The following is a 23,498-nucleotide window of genomic DNA, read 5'->3' as shown; positions in this document are numbered from 1 at the left end:
AGAGCCACATCCTTTCCTCGACCCTAGTCGACGACAACCTCGCCGAATGTACTGGTTTGGTCTTGCCGCTGGCCATCGGACAATGACTGCTCGGCATCATCGTCACAAGAAACGAGTTTTGGAGACCTCGCTACCAAGACACGTTCTCGGCATCACAAGGACTGCTGGGCGCATGCGGCATATCAGCCACCACTCCACTCGCTTACCTGCGACTCGGGCCATAATAGGCAGCCCATGATGCCACCCACCCGCATACTACATTATGGTTTCGTACTTATTCGTACATGATGCATGGAACTAAAGAGGTGCTTTGGAACAGCGAGGCGAGTGCTGACTGTGGGATGCCTCCCACATCTGGCCTGTAGGCGACCACATCCAAGACGTGGAAAGCACCACGCAGATTGGGCACCAGCTGCGGTGCTGAAGCATGCTTGATGTCACGCCTGTGCTACTGCTCAGGACAGCATCAGTCGATCTTCTCATGTGTCTTGTTTCAGGCATTTCTTGACCACAAATCGGATGCCACTGCTCTCCTCACGAACAGACAAGCTCGATCGGCCCCCGCAGATGCGTATGAGACGTGTTGACGGGCGCCAACCTGTCGATGGCCAGACGATCCGGGCCGCCTCCGCCCCGCATGCTCTCTCTCTCCCCCTTCCCGAAAGGAAGGCGGAATTGACCGGTGTATACCCGTCTGACGATCCTGGGCACCGTTGGTTAGAGGGAGGCTTGCTTGGCCGTTGCCAGAGGCCGCAGTTCTCGTACCTTTCGTCACTGGGTCGCATAACAAGCAGCCAGTAAGCACGCCTCGTCAACCGGAGCTATCTCAGCCAGCCATCTGAGCCGCCAAACCTGCCGTCGCTTTCCGTGTGGAGTGCCGGTTCACGACTCGCACCATGGATATTGTTGCGCACTGAGGGGCCGTTGCCGCTGGCTTCCATTGCTTCCTGTTAAATTACCATTCTGTGAACGGCGTGGAACAACGCATTGCTTTTACTAACACTACACCATCAACATGGCCGTTGTTGCTGGGCGCATTGCTGAGCTATCCTTATGTTTTTACTACCTCACCCATGGGTATACGTGACGCCGCCTTGTTTTCAAACGCTGAAGTCACTGTGGCGTCCTCAGAAGTCTCGTGTGCCAACCGATCTATATCGCGTTGGGGCGCCGTAAACGCGGGGGGCTGAACACGGCGGGCAGCATACTTTCCGCGACCCGATACCCCCGCCGACTCGGGCTCGAGCGAAGGGCAAATCTGAGAACGTTATCGCAGACGTAGGGGCAAGCGCAGAGTCACGTTCGCTCCACAAGTCCACATCCAAGAACAAGTCTTTCTAACCCCTCAGTTTTGCACAACCTGGACGTTGTTCTTCTTCTGTAATCCAAATCCGTTAGCAAACTTGACCCCTCAATGACGTATATACTAATGCCGAAATAGGGGCGAGGGCTCCATATAACGAACCTTCCAATTTTCCAGCTCGTCCTGCTTGGCCTTGTACTGCTTGACAAGGTCCTCGAGAACCTTCTTCAGACCTTCAGAGTTTGTCGTAAGGGCGGGCATGACGTCCTTGACCGTCTGCTCCATCAAGACCCCGTTGATCAGGCGGAAGCATTTTCGATCCCCGGACAGCGGCTGTAACGTCTCCATTACAAGCCTGTTCAGGTGACGGTAACTAGTCAGTGACATACTACAATGGACGGTGGGGTCGATTAGGTTTTTAGTGTCGAAGTGAGTGAAGAGCGGTGTGATGAGCGAACTGGCCCAGGGATAAGTCCGGCGGCGGAGAGAGAACAGAAACCTATCGTGCTCCCCCCTCCCCACGATGAGCGCAGAGTCCGCAGTTCCCAAAAGCATGGATGGGCACTTCTCACTCGCAACTATGCCGACGATAGGGGGAACGTTGATGAAGTTACACAGATATAAGAGACGCACTTGTGTTCTTCGGCTTCCTGCTCAACGTCGCCGATTTTCTGCGCAATCTGCTGCAGGGTGTTCTTGTAGATGCCATACTGAGTTTGCAGATCTAAAGACGATTTAGTACGAGTTATGCCTGAGAGATATGGCGGGGTTGATGTTGATCTCATGTGGTGTCAAACTCTGTGCTTCCACGTTCGGCTTGCTGGGTGAGGACTGACCTTGCTGCTTCCGCTGGTTAGCTACCTGCGCCGACATTGTGGGTGCAGATCTCGTGTCGATGTCGAGTCGAGAATGCCGTTGGTGGGACTTGATGAAGTCTTGAGAAGATCAAGACGGCCCGGCTGTGTGAAGGACAATAAGCACAAGGCTCCAGTGTGATAGCCCTCCGATCAGTGGCCAACAGAGGCAAGTTCTAGAAGGCGGCTTGCCAGCATGTGGCCCGAGCTTTTGCCGCGTCAAACGCACAGGGCGTCCTTCCTCCCACTGAGTAGTCTTATCCAATTATCCAATGCCTTGTAGCGCATTTGACCCTTTGAACCTTGGCATCTTTTTGCGCTTCTGCCCAACGACGAAATAAATCTTTCCCAGGCCTGCGATTCCACAGACTCTTTAGAGGCCCTACTCAAGATGCATCCCCATCTGCATACCAAAGACAACTTCGGTCAGTTACCCATCAACTCAATCAGCATCCGCGCATTGATCGCCACCACCCCTGCTCGACCTGCAAATATGAGCACTAACAAGTCCGTCCTCAAACAGAGTGCGAAGACATTATGGTCGCTCTTGAAGAGTGCCACGCAAAGGGCTTCTTGTTCAAGTCTCTGGGCGGGTGCAACGACGCAAAGAACAAAGTCAGCGAGTGCCTCCGCGGTGCGCGTGCAAGCCGTACTGCGGCGAACCGAGCCGCAGCGAAGGCGAAGCGCGAGGAACGCGAGAACCGGATAAAAGAGCTCAACAAGTCGCTCGGTCTCGACTAGGCTGCCAGACGTCTCAAAATTTCTCCGGATTATAACGAAAGCTCCTTCTACGAGACGAATGGCGACATACGACGGGATAGAGATTGATTTGGCATTGTACTATATTACGAACGCTCCCGACTTTGATCGAATCTGGGTGACGGCACGGGGCGGGCAAAATACCAGAAAAACGTACAAGCACAACATATTGGAGGCGTTCTACAATGGATCAGGGATGTACCATAACATAAGGGGCGCGAATCGACATCCAATTTAAATGGCGAAAGGGGGAAACCCCCAATATTTCAGCTTTGTTCATTTGCCCGACACTAGGTTGATATCACAACTTCATCGCTTCGACGAATCGTACAGCCACTCTTCTTTATCCCTTTATGCCTCTTTACAAGGTGCGACGGAACTCGTTACCAAAGGTGTACAAGCCAAAGAGGGACAAGACACTGAGCAGGATCGGCACGGGCTTGCGGAGACGGAGAGCGCGGGGAACAGCGGAGCCGCCGAGGACGGCAGATGCGAGTAGGCTGAGCTCGACACCGTAAGGCTCGCCGTTCTGGATGCGGTAGCCACCGAGGCCATCTGCACGGAGTTGGTTGTGGTCAGTTGGGACGTCTACAATTGGGGCGCGAAAGGGCAAGACAAAAAAGACGGGAGGGAAACTGAGGGGCAATTGCTACATACAGAGAAGACCAACGCTGACTCCGGCGACGATAGACGGGACAGAGCGAGTCCGGGCGTAGCCAATGATGCCGCCGGTGGCAGTCAACGCGCCCAGGGCGAAGGAGGGGACAGAGAGGTCTGAAGACTGCGCATAGGTGTCATTGTCAGCTTCGTCTTCCACTTTCAATACCAAAACGAGTTACACTACCATACCATACTGAGATATATTGTAGAAAGAGTTGATCCGGCAAGGAATGCGGTCTTTCAGAGCTGGAATAGATGACAATTGGGTAGTAGAATTGTAACGAAAGAATGCGATAGAAGTAGACCTAGGTCGGTAGGTTCAATAGGTTCGGTGCCTCGGGAAGTCCGAGCTTCGGCACGTCCACCACATCCCACCCATCAACGAAACGACAGCTGAATGATCTCATTCATTTCCGTATCTGACTAATCACTAATCTCGAGGACGCAGGGGCCCAATAAGCCAAGGACCAGAAACCATGCTACCCCAGATTTGTGGCTTTGGAGTGGTCCCTTCCAAGTGTGGCACCAGCCACATCACCTGACGGGATGTGGCTTCAAGCTTTCGTGTCCTCCAGAGCTTCCAGCTCTAAGCACTGCGCAGCAGCAGTATCGGCTGCGCATCCTAGCGAACATCTCGAGCATCTCCCCTCAACTTTTGTTCCACCAGTACCCTCCAATTCTTCGAGCTTTGCCGACTCTTTGAATCACACCTACCTCATTCGCAATCGAACGACGAACCGGACCAAAAAATAATACCAAAATGGCCCCCAAACGCAGCGTCTCTTCCCAAAGAGCAGCCGCCGCTGCCTCTGAACCCGCCCACCTCCCCTCCTCGCCCGCAGGACCGACTGCCGCCGCGGCGATCCCAGGCACCATGACCTCGCAGCCCAAGGCCGGCCCCAAGGGCGTGTCTTCCGGCGCCCAGAACTGGGACCAGGTCCTCACTAACATCTACAACCACTACGTCAAGAACACGCCGCAACGCACAAAGCTGATTGACGCCTTCATGGCCTTCCTGGTTGTTGTTGGTGGGCTGCAATTCTTGTACTGCGTTATTGCTGGCAACTTTGTACGTTTTTTTCTTCTTTTCTTTGTATGATTCTATGTGGTGTGTGGGCCTGTTCCTGGAAAGGAGACCATGGAAGGAGTTTGACTGCGGCACTGAGGACGGGAGACTTTGCACACGAACAAATCGCTAACAACGATATGAAACAGCCTTTCAACGCCTTCCTCTCTGGCTTCTCTGCTACCGTTGGGCAATTTGTCCTCACTGGTAAGCCGATTGCGACTGCTATTCAATACCCACTGGCTAACAGTAGCTTCCCAGCTTCCTTGCGCATCCAGACCACCGAGGCCAACAAGTCTGATTTCCCCTCCGTATCACCTGAGAGGTACTTCGATCCCCTAACTCCCCAACCATTCACGTAAAACTGTGGCTAACATCTATCTATCGCAGAGCGTTCGCCGATTACGTCGCATGCAGCTTGATCCTTCACTTCTTCTGCGTCAACTTCATAAACTAAGTCTCCGCTCAGGGGTTGCAGGCACGATGTTTAAATGAATAAAAAAAGGGATGGGTTTCTCAAGTTAAGGCCTGAGTACAATGCAGAGAGTTAGACATGTTCGGTACACTATCGAAGCCATGCCCGAACCCAATGGGCAGCAGCAGCAGCAGCAGCAGCACGCGGGACGAATCAAGCCAATGTACATTATACAAGCAGGCGTTGTATCATCAGCACGTAGATATCTCAAGAAGGAGACGAAGGAAAAAAAATGCAATTCTGGGAATCATCATGATGCCAACGAACTCCAAAAGTTCCCATTCTATAATCCATGCATGTCTCTCTTCCGACGCTGTCTCCACATCAATCGGCCCCTTCGACAGCGGCCTGCTTCTCTTCGTTGGGCGGCCCCACGGAGCCCGCTCTCGGCGGCGGCGGCGGACCACCCATCTTCGGCGGCGGCGCGACTGGTGTCCCTCTCCCGCTCGGCGCGTTGTCCGCCTCCCTGCTCTTCTTCTCCTCTTCTTTGAAATAGTCATCCATGAAATTGTTCCCGCCGTGATGCCTGTCCTTCTTCTTCCTCGCCGTCGCCGTGCCCCCAAGCGACGGCGGCGGCGGCGGCGCCCCGCTCGCATCGACCATCTGCGCGGGCACCAAGAAATCACCCCCCGAGGGCGGTACGCCTGCAGCCGGCACAAAGAGATCCTGCGGCGCCTCGCCTCCTGCGGCAGTGGCGGCCCCGTACGACGAGGCGGCCGGGTCCTTCTCCCCATCGAACATCATCTCCCCCGGCGCATGGACAGGCTCGTTCAGCGGCGGCGGCAACCTGTGCAGCGCGCCATACCCCAAGACGCACCCGAGGGCGCCCTCGCCGCCCCAGTCGCGGCTCGGCTGGATCGTCACCTCGCGTGTGACGTCGTACTCGTTGTTGTACACATACAGCCGCAGGGGGCGGCCGATGTGGTCCTCTACAAGCTCGCTTAGCCCGCCCTCGCCGTGCAGCGCGCCCTCAGGGCTGCCGAGGATGTAGTCGCCGTAGGGCAGGAGGCCGGCGGAGTCGGCGGGCGAGTTAGCGGCGACGTCGAGGACGTGCCAAACATTGGCGGCGACGGCGAGGGGCGTCCATTGCAGGGAGAGGCCGAGGGAGGCGGTGTCGGCGGGGACCAAGGCGTGCAGCTCGCGCGTGCGCTGGCCTTTGGCAGACCAGAGGCCGAGGGAGAGTGTACCGCCGGCGCAGTTGCGGACTTCTTGGGCAAAGAGTCGGGGGTCGGGGTTGTCCTGCGTGGGGGGCGCGTGTTAGTCGTGGATGTTGTGGCGACGGAAGGAACAAGGGCCCGTATGAGGGGGACTAGGTGGTTCACATACAATAGGACGGCCATTGATACCAATAATGAAGTCAAACCACGGCTCAATATAGAGCTCGAGGTTGGTGTTACGCAATACCTGGAAGCCAAAGGACCCCTGGTTGTTGCTCTGATGGGTCGGTTGCTGCCCGTCCAGGCGGGACATGAAGCGGTTCAGCGCATTGAACATGGTGACACGCTCAGCACTGGAGCCGAACCCTTGTCTTGCCGAGCTAGTCGATTTTTCTAAAATAGGGGTACCGGTCAAGATAGAAAATAGTTTGAGAGTTTTGTCGTGGTGAGTTTTGTCCCCGAAGTTGTGTTTCCAGATGTTCGTTTCCCTTTGGCGCAAGCTGTCATCCAAGGTACCCCGTTAGCCTTGCATGTGGGTCCAAGCTTCCTCCCGCACTGGTGGGGGTACCAAGTGGGGCTTCAATTCTAGCTCCATCATTTCTCTCTCAGCCTCGTTCATGCTCATTTTCATCACTATGGTCGTTGACGTTTGCTACACTTGTTAGCCCCAAAATGTGACTTTGTCTTAGTATTACTGGGGAAGAAAAAACTACTGAGATCTCCATAGATAACGAAACCCGTTGATTCGACGTTGGAAAAAGGAGATTTGTATAAGTCCCGCGCTTCATGCATCGCCACCCCCAAAATGAAGGCTGCTACCAGACTCCCCCTAACGGATGAGTGCCGCCACTACAAGTCCAAGGCCGAAGTGCCTTGGGATCTCCAGAAGTAAGCCTACCGTTCCTCTTGGAACTGTGATTCTCATACGGCAACCAACTAACATCCCCTCACCAGATACTTCTCCCAGCGCTACTCCCTCTTCTCCTGGTACGACGAGGGCGTTCGGCTCACCGACAGCGCCTGGTTCGGCGTGACGCCGGAACCCCTCGCCAACGAGATCGCCAACGAGATGTACTACATCGACGCCTCCAGGCGCGTCCTCATCGACATATTCGGCGGCGCCGGCGGCAACACTATCGCCTTCGCCCTCTCGGCCCGCTGGGATCGCGTCATCTCCATCGAGCGCGACGCCGCGACCCTGGCGTGCGCCCAGCACAACGCCGAATTGTACGAAGTTGGCGAGTACATCACCTGGATCCACGGCGACTGCTTCGAGTACCTGGAGAAGCTTCAGAACTCGCCAGAGGCGTTATCGGAGGAGCTGCGCATCAACATGGCCGAGGCCGTCATCTTTGCATCCCCTCCGTGGGGTGGGCCTGGGTACCGTACCGCCGAGGTGTTTGACCTCAGTCAGATGGAGCCGTACAACTTGCAGCAGCTGCACGACGCCTGCAAGCCCATGGACCATGCCCTGTATCTCCCGAGGACGAGCGACCTGAGGCAGATTGCTAAACTGGCCCCTAAAGGGGAGAAGCTTGAGGTGGTGCAGTACTGCATGGAAGGGGCGAGCAAGGCCATGGTGGCATTCATACCAGGGACGCTGAGTCCGCCAAAATCGGCATCTCAATGAAGTTCATTCAGTCCAAGGCTCTTTGCCCATGCTGTGATAATTCTACCCTGCGATTACCTACTTTTACAACGCCTTGACCACACTACGTTCGTCGAACAAATCCTTCAGCAACCCCTGGGTGCAAAACTCCCTGTCCAACGGTGCCATCGCGTATGTCGACTCGAAAGCGAAGATGCTAAGCTGCCCAAAAAACGGACGGAGAATCTTGCCCACCAACTCGTCTTTCCTGTCGATGCTAATTTCGTCGTTGATGCCGCCCACGCCGAGCAGCGGCCGTCTGTTTGAGCTGCTTGTGGCCAGGTGAGATGCTGAAATGCTCCCTAGTGATGAGCTGACGCCCATAGTGCCAAGCTCCTCCGCAAGCTCGTCAACCAATGCGACGGGCTGGTAGCTGGTGGATCGATAGACGGCCTCGATTGTGTCGGTGACAAAGAGCCATTCATGGAGCTGGAAGTCGTCCGGTGCAACGCAAATGAGTAGGTCTAGCAGCTTGCAGGCCTGCAGGACAGAAATGTTATTGTAAGTGTCGGATGCTGTGCTGTGATCAGCAGCCACGACTGACGAGATGGCTGCATGGAGCTCGGCATTAATCACTGGCCACATCATGGCCAGATGAATGGCACTGGTCTTGATCACCAGCGCGCGGACAAGCATATAGATTTCTGCCCGGGTGGTCGATGAAGGCGAAGAAGTCGCCGTGGCCCCAAGCAACTCCACGACCTTGTCCATGATGGTTGGAAGCTCTGCAACAAAAGCATCCTCGCTTGATGCGAGGACCAGTGTGGCAGTGCGACGGAGGTTGAGTTGCGTCTTCCGGTCTGCTTCTAGGCGGGCGGAAGTGGCGCCGACACCGAACACGATACCGGCTGTTGTGGGCGGAGTCATGCGACTTAGGAGCTCAGGCATGCGCTCCTTGTCGCTGATGGTCCATTGTCTCAGTAACGGCAACCAGTCGCTTCGCACCAGGTCGATGCTCGAGCCGAAGAACCTAACGTCGTTAAAGGCATCTCCAACATCCTTCTTCCAGGTCTTCTGGTTGTTAGGTAACCTGGACAGTTCTTGAAGCAGCACAAGAGTGTTCTTGGACACCGTGTCAGGAAATCCTTTTGCTCTGAAAGCTGGGCTGATAACGTTTGTCGAAATAGTGCTCGCGGCAGACAACACACGGTCTGTCTCGACCAAGATTTTGGGCAGGTTTGGAACGATCGAGGCCAGGATAGCCACCACATCCTCAGCTCTATCAAGAACGGTGGCCAAAGATAACGTGGCGGTTCGGCGTACACCATCCCGATTCTTCTCCAACTTTTCGTAAGGCGGTGCATCCGCGAACGTCATGGGCTTGGTTGTGAATATTGCGGTCAGAAGCCGGAGGAAGAGATCCTGGTTGTTGTTAGTCATGCATCACGGATAGTGTTCACTGTACTTACCCCAAGCTCCCGCCTCATCTTCCGCTGCTCGCCGAAGTTGGTGTTGTCCACCTTTTCTCCCAGAATAGCGGCGAATTCCAGCAGACTTGGCAGCGTCTGCCGGTGCGGGAAAGGATTTGTGAGCAGATCGCGCAAGAATGCCATGCAGTCAAGCCATATCTCGTCCATTGCGTCGTCCTCAAGCGAACGAGCGTACTCAACCAAGAACGTGACGAGGTCTATGTCTTGAAGAGACGTTGTCAGAGTCGATTTCCTTGAGATGTCCAACGCCCCGGGGTTCGTCCTGCTGTAGATGGCATTGAAAATAGCAGGAATGGTGTGTTTAGGTCGAGAACCGTCCAATGCTGGGAGGAGATTGAACACTTCGGACTGAGGGGCCGGCGTAGTAATATTGATTGAGCTCCGCCAAATCTCAATAACCGTTTCGAGGCACTCCAAGGTCTCGGCGGCAAAGAGATGCTCCAGTAGCCGTCTAGCTCGATTTCTCATACGCAGTGATGTGTAGTTGAAAGAGGAAATCGATGTCATGTCTTGAGCATTCATGTCGCTGCCTTGACCCCATGACCAGATTGTAAAGCAAATGCGAACTGCATCCGCGAACGCAAGATGAACAGTGAGTCTGTCGTTGGCGGTGGCACTCCGGGTTTGTGGTGCATCTGAGTTGAAGACACCCGATACCATGTTTCCAAAAAATCCTGGGTGCTGATCTGGGCCTTTGGCGACTTGCGTTCTGGCTTCTTCAACCAGAAGTCGCTCGTGCGCCCGGGCTAGAACTTGCTCTAGAGCATTGAGAAGGGATATTAGCGTTGACTCGGGCGCGTTCCAATCACCCTTCCTAGAACCGCCGGTGTCTCTGAAAATGGATTGTAAGTCGTTGAAGGTATTCGAAACCTGCCGACAAAGCGTTTCCACCAAAGGAATGAGGACTTGGAATATGGTATCCGAGTAGAAGGGCAAGCATTCTGTCAAGAAGCTGACCCAACTGTCAAGAACACTGCGACTGCTAGGCGAGCTCAACCCGGCCTGGAGACACTTGAGTAGGTTGGGCGGCGGAGCTGTTGGCTTCCTATCCAACTGTGATGACACTCTGAGGCTCTTGATAGGGTCAAGGCTCATCTTCCTCTTTTCTGATGATGGAGAAGCAGGAACGTCGGAGATGACGATGTCTCGAAGTTTCAATGCATCGAATACGACGTCCAAAAGAAGGACCTGAACGTAGGGATCGGGCCCGCTGAGAGACTGGAGAAGACGCTCGATAAGAACATTCTCAAGGTGCAAACGGGCAAGGGGTTCGGCGTAAGGGTTCAAAAGGATCTGATGCATGACGGTGAGGGCGTAGCGATGAAGTTGCGTGGCCCGAACGCGAATGTGCTCATCCGCAGGCTCGTTGTTTCCGGCGATACATCTCAAACAGACATGAACAAATACCTCTTGCATGGTGATGTCGCCTTCTTGGCCAGCTTATGACGGTCAGCACTAGGTACTCAAAAAATAGCATTGTAACTTACTCATCTGCGCGATCTCTGCATGCTCGCTACCGACTGTAAGACTCGTCGATGCCAACACAGCCCATATGATATCTGGGGCCCAACGGAAAACATTGGACAATGTTCTTAGGTAGTAGAGGCAAAGATCTAAGTCATCATCTGCCGTAAAGGTAGTTGAACTGGCCGAAGTGGCGGCTGAGCCAATCTCACGACTTGATCGAAGAAACCCCAAAGCAGAAAACTTCCGCACGAAGAGCAGAAACAATCTGGTGCTAGTTAGCACCCTGGCTCATCGTAGGATGCAGCTCGACTTACTTGTCAATGCCTACCAAGCTGTTTAACCATCCCTTAACAGTCATGAACAACTGGGTTCGCTCGTCCAAGAGAGCATCTAGCATGAGGAAGAGAGGCCGCTCCAACATAACGTAGTAGGTTTCCGAACCTGCCAATCGAGCATGAGGAGGCATTTCAATCATAGGCGTCTTGGAGCCTCGTCTTTCGGCGTTAGAATCTTGTAGCGTATGGGACCACAGCACGCTGAAGCGGCGACCAGCATCAGCTGGACGCGATGCGAATGATCCTTGGACATCATTTTCAATGATTAGGCTGGCAAGCGCAGCTTCTATGTCACGGTTCTGTGAAGTAAGGGCAGCCTGAAGCTGCCACAATGATCGGACTGTTTCAACGTGGTATTTTGGCTCGGAAGCAGACAAGAACTCCCAGGCCTGCCGAACAAGAGGACTGACGAGTTCAGTAAGGTCCGACAGCTCTATCCTCTCTGCAGAGTAGAGGTGAGCGGAGAGATAAAGAATGGAGTTAAAAGAGGTAAACGGCAATTTGTCAGAGTGCTGCAAGCGTTCATGAAGGCAGGACAAAAGGTACGCCGTATCCAGTTGATAGGTGGTCGGCACTTTGAGTAACAGGGTGGTTAGAACCCTTCCTTTGGCTCCCAGATCTAACCCCGACTCGGGGTTCTTGAGACCTTCGCAGACAAGCTGGCCTGTTTTCTGCAACAGAAGCTCGCCAACCTCGATAGGAGAAAGGGGAACATGAACTGCATCAAGATTGCCTTGTTCATCGACGTAAAATGCCTTGATCCGTTTCAGGAGTTCGACTGCAGGCAATGATGCCAAGACACCGGTCTCCATTGTTCTTTTAGGGCTGTTAGCGGCCGATGGGGGAAATGCCCGGTCCGGAATGAGGTCTAAGACGGTCAAAGTGATGCGCAATGCCTCCTCGGCGATTTTTTGTGAGCTCTTCTGTACAGAGCCCGCTTCCTGCTTCTCTCTTATGTCTTCGAGCATGCAAAGAATAGACAAAGCGGTAAGCGGTGCATGAATAGTAATCATCTCTTCCTCGCGAACGTTGAAGTTGGCCAAGACGAAGTTGACCAAATCGAGTTTGTCGAGACGCTCGTTATCAGCCAAGGTTCCTGGGCCTATAGCTTGTGCTAGCAGACTGACGATCTCGCCATAGATCAGACCACTCTCAACGCCGTCAAAGAATACACTTGCACTGCGGAACACTTCGTTGAAATCGGCTTTCCTAGGCGCTTGGTCTCTATAGTGCCGAACACTATTGACGATTGGGAGGAATACTTCGGGGACAACAAGTCCGCCAATCTCCCATCGATCCATTAACGACAGGCAGATTCTATAAGGTCTGGCCCTCTCTCCGGGGCTCGATCCCCGGTCGGCATTGATCATGGCCAGGAGGGCTCGGGTTAGAGGCTGAAGCCCATGATCCTCAAAATAGCTGGTTTTGGATGCAAAATATGAATTATGCTGATCTGCCGAAGAGGGCGAGTCGAAGCCACTCTCGCTTTCTCCCGGTGCGGGATCCGGGCCGAGGAACCATGCCCAAAGCCGCCTGTTGAGACTCATATCCCTCCGAATGACGACACCAACTGCCGCACGGAGAAGGAGTTCCAAATCACCCGGTTTGACATTCGTTTGCAGAACCTTCGAGTGCAGAGGAAGATGAGTGACCAAAAGGTCTAGGAAGCCGCGTTGAATCAACAGCTGTTCATCCGCAAGGCCGGCAGCAAACGAGCGTAGAAGTAGCCCTGGCTCGGGTGAAGTGACCATCGTCGCAAGCTGTGCAGATTTCTCATCGTCTTGGACGCCATTCTTGGCGGATTTTCCATGGACAACCGGCTCGCCTAACTTGGGTAGGTTTCTCACCAAGTAGGCTAAGGCTCCAGCCCTGCGACTCGATCCCGTGATAGAGGCCAGGAAGAAGCATTGCCAAAAAAAGTCGTCCCCGGCCGAATGCGGACCATCCAGTTCTTCACTATCCGCTGGACGAATTGCGGCCTTGAAACTGTCCATCAACCGCAGTGTTCGATCGAAGTCTTCGCTCGTTTCGTCCTCAAGACCGGGCAAGAGAGCTAGGACAACGGATTTCATGGCCGGTCGGAGCGATCGGGGATCCAAATCGAGGAAGTGGTGTTCTAGTAAATCGAGAAAAGGGGATCGGACAGAGAGGGAGGCGAATGAGAAAGTCGAGGCCAGGCCCGGAAGGTATAGGGGCAGGTCCTTGGAAAGGCCATCGGTGCCTATCATCGCGAATATGTAGCTGTAGACCTCGAGTGTTTTTTGGTGCACACCCGACGGCAGGGAGGGATTGAGACATTGTGATAGGCGCTTTGCGACGATGGCTTTTGAAGGGATGGTGGTGGTGGAGGGGTGTCGAGCTTGAAGTGCCTTGGGACTGTGGTCAGTGTCCCATTTTGCTATACCATACAGAATGCAATTGAGGGTATCCAACCTTCAGGAGGCGGTTCAAAAAGGAGATGTAGTCTGCCCATTCCTGCAAGGCCGTCTCGAATAGTGAAAGGGCTCGCTCAATGCCGGATGCGTATTTACGGTAGTGCTTATCCTTGATCGGCGCCTCTTCTGTTTCCCATGTTACTATCTGGCGAGTTGGTATACGTGTCAGCGTAGAGGCTTACCGGCGCCGAGTTGGTTCCTCCATTGACGCGGGAGAGGAGAGTCACGGCCTGAGCTCTCGGGGGAGACGGACCGTCGGCCAGAGCCAGGCTCAAGGGCCATGATTGCTGAGAGTGGGTGTTGGTCGAACGAGCGAAAACATCAGACTGTTCTTGTGTGATCGTAACGAAGCTATCGCGGGCTCATTGCTGCTTGACCCTTGGTGATTCAGTCGCTTGCATAAAGTGCTGTCTTCGCAAAGAGTGTCGTGGACAGGGTTTAGAATGTGATGAGCTCGAAAGGCTACCATGTCTCCTTCCAGACGACAGGTACAGTGGGGGCATCCTGGGAGCTCGCAAGCTTCCCATTGGTCAGACTAATTTAGCGACCGTTCCCGCCTGACGAGGCTGGCTGTATCAGTGCCGCGATAGTAAACCAACAACGTCATCAGGCATCGATTTGTACGGTACTTTAAAATTGTGGACTCTGTACCTTACAGTTAGGAAGCTGTTGGGAAAACCCCCCACCTTTGCGGCTTGTAACGAGACAAAATCTAGTTTATGAAATACCTTTTGAAGTTCCAGTCAGAGCAGATTGGCTTGCATGTGAGTTTGTAGTTTAGCGTGTGTAAGGTGCGACTTCGGAGGCTGTCATCCATCCAACGGGCCTTCTCTCCGCCCTTCTTGCCTTGATGCTTCACACCTTTCCGAGCCAGCGCCTCGACGATTTTACTGAAGGTAGTTTGTGTATTCGGTGGATTTTGCCCCTGACAAGGAAGCTTTCTAGGCCATGGGATTGTTAGAATCCCATGTTACTGGCTCCTTGCCTTCGGAGTGTTTGGACCGGTGCTGGTCTGAACATGAGTGGGCCTTAGCTTTGATTAGCGGACCGTTCCCACTAGTGAGGGCCGCTGCACCGCTAAATCTGGGCGCCCCTCCTGCGCATCATCAGCAGGCCGAGTACGCTACTTGGGACGATCCTCTCTTTCCCCATCACTCCTCTCTATCCCTCAGCATAACCTTTCTCTCAACCTGGGTCAGGCCCCGCATGCCTGCCATGGCACCTTGAAACTTGGGCCATTGATACCCAAAGCCGAACACAAAGTCAGGCACATCCAAGTGCGCGACCGCTACGCGACTCCGACGTCTCCCGTATTGCCTAGTTGAGATGGTCCCGCGTGCTCTGCCGCAATCATGGGCGAGGACCACGAACATAGCCCCGGCGAAGAGCTGCCTCCGCCTCTGCCTCCGCGACCCTCTATCGATTCGAATGCATCGATAGACGCAAGAATGGCCATGGCCGCTGCCACCACCGCCGTCACCCCTCTCGACATCCAGACCCTGTCCTTCCCAGATGGCTCTCGCGGCACCTTCTCGACTTCGGGCAATAGAGCCGTATCCACGCCCGCCCAGTCCTCTAAAAGCGGCCAGGGGACGCCGATAAGGACGCTGGCGGAAGGGGAAGACTCCATGAGCATCGCCAGCTTTTCGCCCACCCTGCGGCCTCCCAATGATATTGCTAGCCTGCTGATGGGCGAGTTCAACAAGAGAAGTCCCGCATGGAACCTTCTTAGGTCACAATCGGTGACGGTTCCACCGTTCGAGACTCTGAGGATGGACAGTACGACTCGCAGTCTAGCCAGCTTCGCGCATGAATTCGACGATCTGCCGGACGAGTCCGATGAGAGCATCAAGGATGAGGAACGAGTCGCCATGTGGAAAGCAAAGTTGAAGCATTACATGATCCTGTCGTCTGCCGGCAAGCCCATTTATAGTCGACATGGAGACCTGGGGCTGATCAACTCGTATATGGGCGTCATCCAGACTCTCATATCTTTCTATGAAGGGGCAAAGAATCCACTTTCCGGTTTCACAGCAGGGAACACGAGATTCGTTATCACGACACAAGGGCCTTTGTATTTCGTGGCTATCAGCCGGCTCGGAGAGAGCGACACACAGCTCAGGGCGCAACTGGAGGCTTTATATATGCAGATCCTGTCGACGCTCACACTACCGACTCTGAAGAACATCTTTGTCCACCGCCCATCTAGCGATCTTCGAAAACCGCTCGAGGGCACCGAGCCTCTGATCTCGTCTCTCGCTGACAATTTCACGAAGGGCTCCCCGTCGGCACTTCTCGGGGCTCTGGAATGCCTCAAGTTGCGCAAGTCCCAGAGATATGCCATCAATAATGCCTTCCTTAAGCAGCGGACAGAAAAGCTCCTCTACGGTCTCATTGTGGCTGGCGGCAAGCTGGTCAGCGTCATTCGCCCGCGCCGTCATTCCCTCCATCCTAGCGACCTACAACTTATCTTCAACATGTTGTTCGAATCCAGTGGCATTAGAGCGGGCGGCGGCGAGAACTGGATCCCGTTGTGCCTGCCTGCGTTCAACAACCGCGGCTATCTGTACATGTACGTCAGCTTCTTTGACGGCGTGGACGGCGGACAAGCTACAGAACAGGACTCGCCAGCCAACGCGGACGAGGAGCTAGCCATCATCCTCATCAGCCCAGACAAGGAGTCCTTCTTTGAGCTTAAACAAATGCGGGACGCTGTCGCCGCTTCTCTGGCGAAGTCCGGTCATCTCGCAATAATCCAGGCCGCCGCACGCGCAGGTAGGCCTAGAACGACAGATATTGCCCCCGGCGGCCAGATATCCCACTTTCTATACAAATCCCGTGCCAACGTCCAGTTCAGCATGTCCGCCCTGGACCCTGTCTTCTCCTCCCTTATGGCCCGCCGTCGTCTCATGGGCCTCTACCATCAACTGCACGCCGCCGTCCACGCGAAGCACTCGCACATGCGCGTTCTGCACTCCGTCGCCGAAGACGCAACCGCCCTGGCCTGGATCACTCCCGTTTTCGAATTCTACTGCGTCGCCGGCCCTAACGTGAGCCGTCCAGTGCTGACCCAAGGGGCCAACAAGGTCATACAATGGGCCAGACGCGAAGAGGAACGAATCTTCATCATCGGTGGGGGCGTCTTCTGATTGAAAAACGAACCATCCGCTTTTTTGGTTTTTTCCTGCTGTGTTGCGAGAGAATACCATCTCGTGCCTGAATCACCCGAATTAGTTATTAGAAATTAAGGGAAGCTGTTGCTTAGTGACATCCACTAGGAGTCCTCCCCCACGAAGCTTGGGTATCAATACAGATGAGCATTACAGCCGAAAATGTCTTGCCCACCAGGCCTCCGGCATCTCCATGAGACCAGCTGCAACATTTTCAGAGTCCTGGTTCACCGTCTCCTCCTTCAAGCCGGGTGTGGTCCCGTCGGTCTTCTTCATCCGAGCGTCCTCGTCCCCCTCCCACATCAGCTCCTCGCCGACCTTCTGGCCGCAGCCACTACACCGCCAGCTGCTCTCGGTCTCGTCCTTGTCGTACAGCAGGCTCAGCAACTCGGCGATCTCGTCCGCGGCGCCCGAATCGCCGTCGGACCCCGGAGCGACCCCGTCCTGCCCCTGCTCCCAGCCGCTCCGCAGGTCCGGCGGCGTGTCGTCGCCGCAGACCTCGCACGCGGCCCGCCTCTTCCCCTTGTCCTCCCTGCGCCACCGAGCCGGCTTCGTGGCTAGCCGCACGACGGCCCGGGCAAATTTCCTCCTGCGCCGCCCCTTCTTCCGTACACATGCGCCGTCATGGTGGCACAACCGCCCGGGAGACGATGTCGTGGACGGTGGCGGACGGCCCTCTTTGAGAGCCGGCTGCAGCAGCTCCTTCTTCGGCGGCGGGACGGGGATAGCGACGTCGGGCGGGAAACACAGCTTGACCGACCCGGCGCCTTTGGCAGCCATTCCCGCCGCTTCGGGCAGGCAGATCTGCTGGCACATCTCGGCGGGTGTCCTGCCTACCACCTCGGCCCGCAGGCCCTCGAGGTCCTCGACGAAGCGGCTGCGCCGGGGTGCTGCAGAGCCCGGGGCCTTCTCCCTTGTGTCGTCGTCGCTGTCTTTGTCCTTGATCTTGTGCTCGTCGTCCTTGCTGCCGTCCCAAGGGCTGAGGACTCCTTCCGCCGAGCGGCTGCTCTCTCCCTTCTCGTCGACGCCAAGGACCCGCTTCCGGACCGTCACCACGGGCTTCTTGCACGACGCCACCGAAGACGCCGACGCCGACGCCGACGACCCGGATCCCGACCCGTACACCTCCATCATAACGCTGTCTTTGCGCCCCCTCGGGCTCTTGTCCCCCTTTTCCATCTCCCCCGGCTTGCCCTCGCTGCCGTCCGTCGCCCCCGTCGACAGGAAGGACGGCGCGTCTCCGAAGAAGGACGAGAGCCGGATGATGGACGGGAGCCCTTCCAGCGGGGGAATGATGTCACTCATGTCGTACGAGCTGAAATCGTCAATCATTTCGCACGAAAAATGGAAAGGGAAGGGGAGAACAGAGAGGCTTTTGACGCTGTATGATGGTTGTGATGAAGGTTGCCGTAAACAAAACAAAAAGAGTAAATTCTTCTCTGAGTAATTAAAACGAATGTTGGAACGAGATCCCGAGTACGTTTGGAGCGAGTGTTGGTTGAACGAACGTTGTTTGATAATATAACGAATGTAAGGAAAGGGCAGTAACCTTCGCACCAAGAGGCAAATCAAGAGAAGAAACCCTGGTAAGAACAAGATTATAGGAAAATCCGGCTAGTTTTTGAGGAAAAGCAGTCTCAATGCTAGGCTTCCATGGCTTGGATGAAAGAGAACCTTCGTGGGCATGCAGCCCTGCCGTCATGCACATTCAAAACGGGCCGTCTACAAATCTACAAAGGTGAAAACAATGCAAGCCTCTTTTCGTTGGCGTCCTGTGTCCCAGGTACCGCGTAAAGTCTTTTCTTGGATCGCATCCTATTGATACCACAGTCTATCGTATGTCCTGGCTACTGACAAGCCACTTTGTGGCCCCTTCTTTCTTCGTACTCAACAAGTCACCCCTTAGTCATTACATCCCACCCGAATGGACAACATAGCTAGACTCGACTTAAACGATGCCGACCTTTCTACCCCTCCAAAAGCCTAGCAACAAGCCCGTTTTCAAGAAACTCGAATACTTGAGAGCCAAGCAAGAGAAACACCCAATAACTGTAAACATGACCGGATCATCAAAGTTTCCCGAAATCTAGGGAACGGGTTTGCTCTCGCACTTCCGGCCCTTGACACAAATACGAACGGCTCGTCGGATCCATATCCTCATCTTCCTCCCCATCCGTTTCGACTGATTGGGCGGAACGGTAGGCCGATGGTCACGGAGAACTATGTCATCGGAATTGCCCGAGCCGACAGTCATATTTCGTCGGGGTCGCCGCTCAATGTTTCTGTCCTCATGATCTCGAAGGTTCAAGCGTGATTTGGTAAGGCGGATCTTCAAGTTAGACAGCTTCTTCCTGAGATTTCGCGCGCGAATGAAAGTATGTTCTGAGCGAAAGCTTCGCGAATCACTCAGATCAAACCCATAAGTCGATGTACTGTGCCTTACAAGGTTCGCGTCGACAGGGTGAGCTAGAGGTATGTCGCTTTCGTGAAGGTATTTGTCTCTGGATATCCTTGCTGTAGGTGGATGGCGGGCTATATGGGTAACACCATCACATTGTTGTCCGTCTGGCAGACTTGAAGCGATCTGTCTGCCTCGTCTCCGATGAACTGTGCTGCTTTGACGTCTCCCACACCGTACTGGGGTAAGCAAATCCCCCGCCCCTAGGCTCGGCAATTCCATGAGTGTGCTTCTCTCAAGCCTAGAATGCCTTCTCACCGTGCCGCTGTCTATCTCATGGAAGAATGCACTCTGCAGTCTGGCCCCAGGGCGGGTTGCTCTGAGACGAAGTCGCCGCTTTGTTGGGCTCAACTCCTCATTACGACCCTGACTTTGGCCCGTTGGTTTCTCATGTGGCTGGCCTGCCACGTCTTCCACCTGCGCCACCCCCCCACCGTTGATGGGCACTTTGTAAAGGGTTGTGCGCTATCGGCTGGAGCCACTTCCAGCTCAATACTGGCTCTAAAAGACTCATGATCTTCCACATTTTTCTGTGCAGTGATCCTAGGACTTGATCGAGGAGTTGCAAGCAATTCGAGCTGGAAAGGCGAAAATTTGACCGGGAACCCCAAATCTTCTGCGGAAGCCTTCGACAGTTCTTGAGCCGGTGTAGTTGCGTTGTTGGGAAGTATAGGCAATGCCTTCATCAAATACGGGTTGCTAGTACTCACTCTCAACGCAGCAGTTGCAGAAGCGAACTCAGTGACAGGAAGAGGAAAACCTACGCTGCTGACTGACGCAGTCCTCCGAGCCTGAAGACTTGCCGTTCTGATATTGGCGAGTGCTCTATTCCTTCTGTGGCCTTTGTGAAAAGGCTTCTTTGGCCCAGATACCGGATGTGTTTCAGCATTGACAACTGCTCCGTCATCAGTGGCGAAATCAATTGCCGTAGGATCAACTCCTGGCTGTTGTGGACTTTGTAAGTCAGCCTGATCGGCGGTCTTGGGTACCGTAGAAATCTGTTTATCCTTTCCAATGAAAGGCGGTTTGGCGATATGCTCAAAGGACGAAACCAGAGCAGCTAGGTCAGGAAGTCCAGGGTCAACGGAGTGTCTCAAACTCGACCGCAGCACTGCATCAAGACCGCTGCGAGATGACGCCCTTCGTGATGGATGCTCCTTGGCCGTCAAGTTAACTCCAAACGTCATTATTTTATCGTGGCGTGGAACGATGTCTCCCAGAAGCTCCGGTTGTCTTTGACAACCGTTGTTTAATTGTCGATCTGTAACCTGACTTGGAGGGGACTGGTCAGTTCTGGCTTGTAGGACCTCCATTTTGATATCTGGCTGTTCTTTGTCCGCCGGTGCTCCAGTGTCGACTGTCTTGCAGTGCATGGAAGTTGGAACTTCTTGTACTATAAGAGATGGTTGTGTCTTCTCGGCCTCGATGCAAGGCGAGAGTGCCTCGGTCAAGCCTGGGGCGACACCAAAGTCTGCGGGGCGAGAAGCCGAGGTCCCGTCAACCTCAAAAGTGAAAGGCTCAAGTGTTGGGGGTGCAGTCTTGCATTTCATTCGCTGAGAGGGCAGTGTGTCAATATTGTTGACATACTTTGATCCTGGAAGTTGACCATAATCTCCAGAAGAGTCGCTTGAGTCTTTGACGGATATGTCCATCACTGCATCAAGATGGGCCTTTTTCTCGTCTCGAAGTACCAAAGCCTTGACAAGGCTCGAGGCTCGCTGCGGTATTGGAGCCAACGGAGATGCTGCTCTGGGTTCCAAACAATCAGCTTGAGAATACGGGTTTTCGAAACCCTCGGTATAGTCGTAATAAAATGACCCAGCCGGACGAATTGTGCGTTGAAGATTCGGTTCTGAGCCTGAAGGTAGTCTGCAGTACATCTCAATGACTGACGTGAGGCTTGAAGATCTCACACTTTGGTCTGCAGAAGGTCGACGTTCTCTGTTCAGGTATCCATTGCTCCAGTAGTTATAACCACGGTCTCGAGCAATAGATCCAGTGGGCGAGGCAAGAGATTTGGGATACGGCAAAGACGGCATCGACTGGTTAACATTAGGGCTGAATGCAAGAGGTGGGGCAAGTCGCTGCGGTTGTGGAAAGGTTGGCTTGTACGAGCCATGCACAGTTCTCTTGCAGTAGACGTCAGTTTTTTTACATCAGGAAATGGATTGAATAGTACTTACATATGAGATTCGATCTATTTCGACCATCCTACTGTAGTCAACATGTCCATTCTCCGTGAGGGCAGGCGAAGATGGTCGCATTCCAAGGCGTTTCAGTCGAGTTGGATAGGGGAATGGGGAGCGAGGGCGTTGCAGAATGCCGCTGCTCGACTGGCTCTGCATGGTGCCAGAAGATTTCTGGCTGGACTTGTGACGAGAGCCACAAGTAGTCAAAGAGTAGGAGCGCTGGCACGCGCCGCCGATTCTTGGCGACAGCGAGCTCGAAAGGGAAGATGTTGGGTCTTCAGACCCGTACAATGAGACGATCTCCGAGTTGGTGTCGCGATCAGAGCCTCGCCATCTGCGTCCAGCTCTGGACGTGGTTCCATCGCTTGTCCGGGTACTCGTCCCAAATATAGATCCAGCATCAAGGCCCGATCTTGATCTTGCGTAGTGATGGATCGTGGTAGCAGGCGCGACTGGTTTGATGCTAAAGATGCCTATGTCGCCCGTCTCGGTAGTAGTCTTGAGCATGCTTTCGAGCGGACCTGGCGACGAAAGCAGACTTGCGTTCTCATTAACACTCTTCAGGGGGGGACGATGCGGCAAGCTATGCAAGACGTGCATTCGAGCCTGATTCTTGTAGCTGCTGCGAAGTGATCCATGACTGACAGAACGACGCTGAACGTGAGCGCCCTCCATTTGGAACGGAGATTTGGCGGTGAATTGGGCGAGGCGAGATGGTAATATCAAGTATAACTAATAGACAACAGAAGAACAAGAGCGAGCAAAGCAGGATGCGCCAAAAACACTCGACATGAAGCTATGTTGGGGCCGACAAGCTGTCATGGCATGCATGCCTTTGCGTGACGAATGTTGTTTCGGACGAACATGGCCGAAGTTGGGACACTCGAAGAGCAACAGAAGTTGGCCGGCAACAACCAGTGCATGATGGGAAGGCACAATGATCTATCCTGCGCAGGTGACTTCCTTGAAGTTTTTGCCCCAAGGCAAGAGATGACTAGCCCCAGGCAAGAGGAACCAAAGTACCTAGAACATCATAGAAAGGCATGCTCTTTCAGCTTTCCGGTCTTCTTTCCCAGTAGATGTCTGATCACGGGGCATGTCAAGACAATAAATGCCCCTCGATCAGAGGTTTCATTCTGCCAATGCTCAACTTGCGTTCTCATTCTTGGCATGACACACGAGGGACGATGCGGTATTGCTCCTGCACTCAGTGACTGCTGAGCCCTTCCACCACTGTACGTCCTGCCAAACAAGTTGACATAACCATTCGAGTCTTGTTGGGTAGTTATTTCACAGGCGTTTGCTTGTGAGGTATCGATTCGACTTAAAGTAGTTACCGGAGCCAAACGTACGGTATGGCTGACTGACTTTCCAGAGTGAATGGAGTCTATGTCCTCATACGTAGCGATTGTATTGAAGGATTCAGTGATGCGATAAGTATTGTCAGTATGAGATAGTGTCCGGGAAATCGAATACAATACTTGCTCAGGTTGCATAAGCCAAAATATGTCTTGTCCGGTCATTTACACTCTAGTGCGCCCCACATGCGGAGGACTATTCGGGTCTGAGGGAACAACGGTGGCAGGGGAGGAGGATCTGGGGCAACACGGAGCATGTCAGCCGCTGCGTTGTTCGGGACACGGGCCCACCAGGCTAGGCAGCTGCAGAATGCTATGTATTCGTAAACTAGGTACTCAGTTAAACGTCTGAAGGCAAAGCTCATGTGTGGTTTAATGGCCGGAGCCCTAGGACTCTTTCGACTAAGTTTGTCTTGTTCATGAGTATCTTGCATGATGGGAACGACCCATTTTTGGGTAGCCTTCCGGACTATTCTTCAAGTTCCAACAGAGCAAAAACCCATAAGTGAAGATGGGGTTTATGGCAAAGACCACCGGCGACTCTGCCTTTCCAGTGTATAGCCAGGCCAGACCGGATCAGGCAGATGAACTGGATGGTGAATGTTAGACTCTTGGATTGAAGCTGGTTTGACCACGGTGTCCACATACATACATACATACATACATACATACATACATACATACATACATACATGCATAGTAGTGTACACGTAGTAAGGTGGGATAGTAGGTAT

General features: G+C 54.0%; 11 protein-coding genes across 11 annotated transcripts; 4 read left to right on the top strand and 7 right to left on the bottom strand.

The window, feature by feature from the left end:
- Positions 1-1,345: 1,345 nt before the first annotated feature.
- LY79DRAFT_664576 (prefoldin subunit) lies at positions 1,346-2,176 on the bottom strand (the record flags this gene model as incomplete). The annotated part of the gene is made up of 4 exons (XM_060562914.1): positions 1,346-1,378; positions 1,466-1,658; positions 1,937-2,027; positions 2,140-2,176. The coding sequence occupies 4 exons, from the start codon at positions 2,174-2,176 to the stop codon at positions 1,346-1,348; spliced, it is 354 nt and encodes a 117-aa protein (XP_060420749.1).
- Positions 2,177-2,548: 372 nt separating this feature from the next.
- On the top strand, positions 2,549-2,898 carry LY79DRAFT_664575 (uncharacterized protein; the record flags this gene model as incomplete). Its single annotated transcript, XM_060562913.1, has 2 exons — positions 2,549-2,582; positions 2,681-2,898. 2 exons carry the CDS (start codon positions 2,549-2,551, stop codon positions 2,896-2,898), a joined length of 252 nt encoding a protein of 83 aa, XP_060420748.1.
- Positions 2,899-3,277: 379 nt separating this feature from the next.
- Positions 3,278-3,768, bottom strand: LY79DRAFT_574602 (transmembrane protein 14C; the record flags this gene model as incomplete). Its single annotated transcript, XM_060559609.1, has 3 exons — positions 3,278-3,471; positions 3,574-3,697; positions 3,766-3,768. The coding sequence occupies 3 exons, from the start codon at positions 3,766-3,768 to the stop codon at positions 3,278-3,280; spliced, it is 321 nt and encodes a 106-aa protein (XP_060420747.1).
- Positions 3,769-4,177: 409 nt separating this feature from the next.
- On the top strand, positions 4,178-5,314 carry LY79DRAFT_698826 (DAD family-domain-containing protein). The gene is made up of 4 exons (XM_060564879.1): positions 4,178-4,645; positions 4,792-4,849; positions 4,904-4,967; positions 5,033-5,314. The coding sequence occupies exons 1-4, from the start codon at positions 4,337-4,339 to the stop codon at positions 5,097-5,099; spliced, it is 498 nt and encodes a 165-aa protein (XP_060420746.1). The 5' UTR covers positions 4,178-4,336; the 3' UTR covers positions 5,100-5,314.
- On the bottom strand, positions 5,188-6,746 carry LY79DRAFT_621130 (GRASP55/65 family protein). The gene is made up of 2 exons (XM_060562059.1): positions 6,444-6,746; positions 5,188-6,356 (listed from the first exon to the last, which is right to left on the bottom strand). Exons 1-2 carry the CDS (start codon positions 6,609-6,611, stop codon positions 5,442-5,444), a joined length of 1,083 nt encoding a protein of 360 aa, XP_060420745.1. The 5' UTR covers positions 6,612-6,746; the 3' UTR covers positions 5,188-5,441.
- A 333-nt stretch (positions 6,747-7,079) lies between these two features.
- Positions 7,080-7,904, top strand: LY79DRAFT_664571 (RNA cap guanine-N2 methyltransferase; the record flags this gene model as incomplete). Its single annotated transcript, XM_060562912.1, has 2 exons — positions 7,080-7,162; positions 7,229-7,904. The coding sequence occupies 2 exons, from the start codon at positions 7,080-7,082 to the stop codon at positions 7,902-7,904; spliced, it is 759 nt and encodes a 252-aa protein (XP_060420744.1).
- Positions 7,905-7,967: 63 nt separating this feature from the next.
- Positions 7,968-13,871, bottom strand: LY79DRAFT_664570 (Dopey, N-terminal-domain-containing protein; the record flags this gene model as incomplete). Its single annotated transcript, XM_060562911.1, has 6 exons — positions 7,968-9,284; positions 9,332-10,791; positions 10,840-11,084; positions 11,134-13,523; positions 13,588-13,715; positions 13,772-13,871. 6 exons carry the CDS (start codon positions 13,869-13,871, stop codon positions 7,968-7,970), a joined length of 5,640 nt encoding a protein of 1,879 aa, XP_060420743.1.
- Positions 13,872-14,941: 1,070 nt separating this feature from the next.
- Positions 14,942-16,738, top strand: LY79DRAFT_503939 (trafficking protein Mon1; the record flags this gene model as incomplete). Its single annotated transcript, XM_060553455.1, has 1 exon — positions 14,942-16,738. The coding sequence occupies one exon, from the start codon at positions 14,942-14,944 to the stop codon at positions 16,736-16,738; it is 1,797 nt and encodes a 598-aa protein (XP_060420742.1).
- A 171-nt stretch (positions 16,739-16,909) lies between these two features.
- On the bottom strand, positions 16,910-18,091 carry LY79DRAFT_664568 (uncharacterized protein; the record flags this gene model as incomplete). The annotated part of the gene is made up of 1 exon (XM_060562910.1): positions 16,910-18,091. The coding sequence occupies one exon, from the start codon at positions 18,089-18,091 to the stop codon at positions 16,910-16,912; it is 1,182 nt and encodes a 393-aa protein (XP_060420741.1).
- A 1,079-nt stretch (positions 18,092-19,170) lies between these two features.
- Positions 19,171-22,259, bottom strand: LY79DRAFT_676283 (uncharacterized protein; the record flags this gene model as incomplete). Its single annotated transcript, XM_060564466.1, has 3 exons — positions 21,401-22,259; positions 19,644-21,346; positions 19,171-19,291 (listed from the first exon to the last, which is right to left on the bottom strand). Exons 1-3 carry the CDS (start codon positions 22,079-22,081, stop codon positions 19,171-19,173), a joined length of 2,505 nt encoding a protein of 834 aa, XP_060420740.1. The 5' UTR covers positions 22,082-22,259.
- Positions 22,260-23,018, bottom strand: LY79DRAFT_12032 (uncharacterized protein). The gene has a single exon (XM_060550776.1). It carries the CDS (start codon positions 22,927-22,929, stop codon positions 22,438-22,440), a length of 492 nt encoding a protein of 163 aa, XP_060420739.1. The 5' UTR covers positions 22,930-23,018; the 3' UTR covers positions 22,260-22,437.
- Positions 23,019-23,498: the final 480 nt, after the last annotated feature.

Source organism: Colletotrichum navitas, assembly GCF_030913465.1.
Source record: "Colletotrichum navitas strain CBS 125086 chromosome Unknown LY79scaffold_1, whole genome shotgun sequence".
Lineage (NCBI taxonomy): Eukaryota > Fungi > Ascomycota > Sordariomycetes > Glomerellales > Glomerellaceae > Colletotrichum > Colletotrichum navitas.
The sequence above is the reverse complement of the archived record's forward strand: the minus strand, read 5'-3'. Positions and strand labels throughout refer to the sequence as shown.